This window comes from Otolemur garnettii, unplaced genomic scaffold (genome assembly GCF_000181295.1).
Source record: "Otolemur garnettii isolate 467f Iridium unplaced genomic scaffold, OtoGar3 scaffold00046, whole genome shotgun sequence".
NCBI classification, from domain to species: Eukaryota; Metazoa; Chordata; class Mammalia; order Primates; family Galagidae; genus Otolemur; species Otolemur garnettii.
Window position 1 is genome coordinate 13,463,297 of NW_003852441.1, and position 5,619 is coordinate 13,468,915.

At 44.3% G+C, this 5,619-nt stretch overlaps 1 protein-coding gene across 1 annotated transcript in view; it reads right to left on the reverse strand.

Moving 5' to 3' along the window:
* Positions 1-3,126: 3,126 nt before the first annotated feature.
* The window catches only part of SCIMP (SLP adaptor and CSK interacting membrane protein), a 28,771-nt gene continuing 26,278 nt past the window's right edge, over positions 3,127-5,619 (reverse strand). The window contains exon 5 of the mRNA XM_012805992.2: positions 3,127-3,947. Coding sequence (XP_012661446.1) covers positions 3,739-3,947 — 209 coding nt within the window. The 3' untranslated portion in view covers positions 3,127-3,738. The remainder of the gene's footprint in view (positions 3,948-5,619) is intronic.

Here is a 5,619-nt window from a genome sequence, read left to right on the forward strand (position 1 = left end):
CCTGTAGTCCCAGCTACTAGGGAGGCTGAGTCAAGAGGATTACTTGAGCCCAAGAGTTTGAGGTAGCTGTGAGCTATGACGCCATGGCATTCTACTGAGGGCAACAAAGTGAGATTCTGTCTCAATAAAAAAGAAAGGAAGGAAGGAAGGAAACATCATCTGCCTTGTAGAAAGTGGATTGGAGGGTGAGGTGCCAGAGGCAGCCCACTGAGAAGGCTCGTCATTCTCTTGGGAATTGCTAGCAATGGCCTGACCTCAGAACAGCCAGGGAGAAATTTGAAGTGATTGGAGAACTACTTGAGAGGTGCAACAAACAGGAGATGGGGGAACATTAGAAACCAAGGGCTGAGGGAGGTGCTAGTTTCTGACTTCAGCAGCTGAGAAGATAGTAAGGCATAAGAGGAATGGGAGATGAGTAATCGGTTCCTTTTGGCATATGTTGACCTTCAGCAGCCTGTGGGACAGTCACATCAAGGTGTCCTGGAGGCAGCCCAGTCTGCAAGTGAGCAGAGAGAGCTCTGCTGGAGTCATCCAAATAGTGGGAGCCACTGAGTCTGATACAGGAAAGTGGACCCTCAAACTGGGGTCCAGCCTGAGGGCCAAGTGGGTTCTTGATTTTGAGCAGGACAGAATTTCAGAGCGAGCTGAAGAGTAAGGCAAAATCAAGTTCATCGAAGTAAGAAAAGAAAAAGAGGGAGGTTGCCCCATAGATAGAGCAGTGGCTATCCCTCCCAGCAACAGACAGGAGCCCTTTGTGAGTTTCAGGGGTCTTATTTTATACCTTCTATTTAATTTTATGTTAGGTGAAGAGAGAATTATTCATAGGATTTCTGGTAAAGAGGTGGGGAGTTCCTGGAACTGAAGTGTTTTTTTCTGTTTTTAAACATACAGGATAACTTCTGGGCATTTTCATGGCATTTGTTTGGGAGTTTCCTTTAGCAAGCTCATACATTTTAAGCAGGGTATAATGAGCAGTGAGGGCTATATGAGGTCATTTTTCATGGCTGTCTTGGTTCTAGCTGGGTTTGGCTGGCTTTTCCACTGCCTCCCATTTATTAGAGACCTTGGTTCAGGTCTTATGACTTCTTATTGAGAAGGGCCTGCCAGTTCCCCATCTCAAGCCCATACGCATGAGTGAGATCACATGTGAGTGTTTATTTTTCTTTTATTTATCTTTGAGACAGGTTTTTAATCTTTTGCCTAGGCTGGAGTACAGTGGCATCATAGCTCACTGCAACCTCAAACACGTGGACTAAAGCCATTCTTTTGTCTCAGCCTCCCAGGTAGCTAGGACTATAGGTACACCACCACCACCACGACGCCCAGCTAATTTTTCTATTTTTTGTAGAGACAGGATGTTACTCTTGCTCAGTCTGGTCTCGAACTCCTGGATGCAAGTGATCCTCCCACCTTGGCCTCCCAAAGTGTTAGGCCACCTCGGCCTCCCAAAGTGCTAGGATTATAGGCTTGAGCCACTGTGCCTGGTCACTTATGAGTGTTTAAATGTGATGAAAGCAAGGATGAGGACAGAACCCAAAGAGAAGCAACATTGAAGAGATGCTTTGGGGGTAGGGCCGACAGATGAGGCTGAGACAGACCAGAGACATAGGAGAACCAGGAAAGTGTGGGATTCCAGAAACTAAGGAGGAGTTAACATTTGTTTGGTATTTGATTTTTACTTTTAAAATGTGTGTGGAGGGTTTACAGAAAATTTATAAGAGGACAGCCTGTGTTTGAAACATCTCCATCCTTTATTTTTACTTTTACTTTTTTGAGACAGAGTCTCACTTCGTCACCCTCAGTACAATACCATGGTGTCATAGCTCACAGCAACCTCAAACTCTTGAGTTCAAGTGATTCTCTTGCCTCAGCCTCCCAAATAGCTGGGACTACAGGTGCCCATCACAATACCTGGCTAGTTTTAGAGACAGAGTCTCGCTCTTTCTCAGGCTGGTCTTGAACCCATGAGCTCAGGAAATATACCTGCCTTGGCCTCCCAGAGTGCTAGGCATGAGCCACTGCACCCAGCCTCATCTTCATTCTTTAATGTATTTTTCTTCTATAATTCAGGAAAAGAGTCCTTTCTTTAGCTTGTGGGATACCAGGGGTCTATAAGGCCATAGCTGGAGAACAAGTGGCCTAAAATAAGGAGGTATTCACTTGAAATCCTAGCACTCTGGGAGGCAGAGGTAGGAGGACTGCTTGAACTCAGGAGCTCAAGACCAACCTCAGCAGCATGAGTTGAGAACCCGTCTCTACTAAAAATAGAGAAATTACCCGGGCATCATGGCAGGTACCTGGAGTCCCAGCTACTCTGGAGGCTGAGACAGGAGGATCACTTGAACCTGGGAGTTTAAGGTTGCTGACAGCATGGTGCTCTAGCCTGGGCAACAGAGAGTGACTTTGTCTCAAAACAAAACAACAAAAACAAACAAACAAAAAAACAAAGAAAGAAAGAAAAAAGAGAGTATTAACGGAAAGTTGGAACCATGGAGTCTAAAAAGAAAAAGCCAGGAAGAAGCAAATGTCCCCACTATTCCAGCACTTGTTGAGTGGGAAAGCTTGAATGTGGCAAGAACACATTTCCCCTCTCTTGAGGAGAAGCTCAGTATGAAGGTCATGTCCAGGCCTTTCCAGTTCATGGTGCTCTCTTGGCAAGCCTGCTCATTAACCAAATTTCCCAGATATTGTTTAGAAAACAGCATCTTGGGGATATGGTTAGAATGAGTCAAGTCCTAGAGCTCTAGCTGATCTAGGAATTGGTGAGGTGTAGGAGCCTACAAAGTAGATAGCAGCCCCCTGCACTGTGTCTCACTGACTGCAAGACACCACAGTGGAATTTCTGCCTCCCAGGTGCTCAGGGACAGTGATCTGGAAGGAAGGGATTGAGGATGTTTTCATAGAACTTGAGGTAAAAGAAGAAGCAATAATGAAAATTATAGAACAGGGATGTTAAGCTCTGTGAACTCTCATCTTGAATATGACATTGTTAAAAGGCTCTTCTTTTTCCAATTCCCCTTGATTTTTCATGGGGGAACCAACTTTTCCTGTGGCACCCCAAACACACCAATTGCAAAATGACACCTCTAGGTGTAAATCAGAAGTTAACTTTTGTCCTTTATTGAATATTACAGTGCAACCTGTAAGCATGGGGAAAAACCTAGGCCAGAGCTTGAATCTCTGTGGTCAGTAAGGCCTATATCATATAAAGGTACTGGGGTGGGTTGGTGTGTGTGTAGGTGGAGAGGACTCACAAGAACAAAAAGTATTTCCTGTCCTGACAAACTCACAAGATGTGGCGTGGGGTCTTGCGCACAAGAGCACTCAGCTGTAACTGCCACCCAGAGCCTCTTGGTGCAGGAGGTAGGTGGCTGGGAGTGGGGAAGACCAGTGTGCTTGGCAAGGGCTTGGCTGGGGATGGAAGCCTGGGAGGTTCTGTGTAATCAAACACCAAGATTTAAGATCACTTAGAACCATGCAAACCAAGGGAAGGAAAGGGGAAAGCATTCCCAAATATGAGTAATTTCTTGCAGATGGGAGTCGTGGAGCCCAGTGGTCCTCCCCATGAACACTTCCTCAACAGATGCACAGAGCTGACCCCTCTTTGTCTCCAGGGCCTGATCTCTGAGGTGTCTTCACATAATGTTCATTCAGGAAGTGCTTTATCTTAGAGTTTCATAAATTACCACTGGTTTTCAGGACCTGAAGACCTAGTGAAGTTCAACCATTCTGATTGTTTTAAAATAAGCTGTGTGAACCCTCTTCAGCTTGCCAAAAAGAAGAAATAGTTGTTTCAAAATGATGGTTTTTAGTATTTGAAGGCATCTCAACATCGTCATAGTCATCTTCAGGTTCAATGTAGCTTGGGATAGAAACATTCTTCTTACGTTTAACTTTGTTTACCAATGAGTAGGTATCTGGCGGCTGACTTGGGGTTTCCTGTGGGGCTAGAATACACAAAAAGGTGATTATAAGCCAGGCATAGTGGCTCACTTCTGTGATCATATTGACAAGTGAAGGTGGGAAGATTGCTTGAGGCCAGGAGTTTGACACCAGCCTGGACAACACAGTGAGACTTTGTCTCTACAAAAAAAATTAAAAATGTTCCCACTGAACGGGCATGCTGCAGGGGTGTTTGGCATACCTTTTAAGTGTGGGACAGAACTGCAAGAAGGAGTCTACCTAACAAATTAAAGTATTTTTACCTGGTTGTTTGTACCATCACATTAACCTGAAATAAAATAAATATATAAATAATTAAAAAAATATGTAATGCTTAAAAAACAAAACACAACAAAACTTAAGCCAGGGGTTAGGTTCACGCCGGTAATCCTATCACTCTTGGAGCCTGAGGCAGGAGGATAGCTTGAGCTCAGGAGTTCAAAACCAACCTGAGCAAGAGTGAGACCCTTGTCTCTACTACAATAGAAAAAAAACTAACTGGGCATTGTGACAGGCACCTGTACTCCCATCTACATGGAGGCTGAGGCAAGAAAATCGTCTGAGTCCAAGAGAATGAGGTTGCTGTGACCTATGATGATCCCATGGCATTCCACTCAGGGCAATAGAGCAAGACTCTGTCTTAGGAAAAAAAAAAAGAAAAGAAAAGAAAAGAAAAATTAGCCAGACACAGTGGTAGATGCCTATAGTCCTAGCTACCTGGAGGCTGAGGCAGGAAGATTACTTGAGCCCAGGATTTTCAGGTTGCTGTGAGCTACCATGACACCACTGTACTCTCCCAAAACTGACATAGAGAGACTATATCTCAAATACAAAATAAAATAAAATGAAAATTTAAAAATAGGGTGGTGCCTGTGGCTCAAAAGAGTAGGGCACCAGCCCCATATGCCAGAGGTGGTGTGTTCAAACCCAGCCATGGCCAAAAAAAGTTTAAAAATAGAAAAATGAGATCGGCATGGTGATGGATGCCTGTAGTCTCAGCTACTTGGACAGCTGAGGCAGCAGGATCTTTTGAGCCCAGGAGATGAAGGTTGCAATGAATTATGATCACACCACTGCACTCCAGTCTGGGCAACAGAGCAAGACCCTGTTTCAAAAAAAGGAAAAGGAAAAAGAAAGAAAAAAACCTTAGATGCAAAGCTACCATGTGTTTATATATTCTTGGCCGAGTAGCTCAACATGAGTTTCACGTTTCAGTGATCTTCACATGTCCTACTGGGCCAGATCCCCATTTTACAAGTGAGACTTAGACACAGACATGACACAGACTCAGGATCATCCAAGTGAGTAAATGGCAAATATGAGTCAGACAGCTTGACTCCCTGTCTCTCTGCGTAAGAATGCATTACAGGAGAGCCATGAAGCAAAACTTAGAAAAGGAACCAGAGTCAGTAGTCAGATGAGTAGTACTGTGTCCTCAGCCCTAATTCTCACAAGGAAGTGATACAAACCATATTTCCTTTTTGGCACATGGACTTGGAGTGTCATGCACATGGCACTCCCAATGACTTACACTGTTTTCCAGGATTCCCCATAATTGCTCACACACAGAGATGGTCTCTACTAAGAAAGAAGGGGACAGTGGTGCAAAATTGTGCAGAATGCGTTCATAGCAAAAGGAAAGATGATGAAACAGCTCAGCTCCACCTTTTTTTTTTT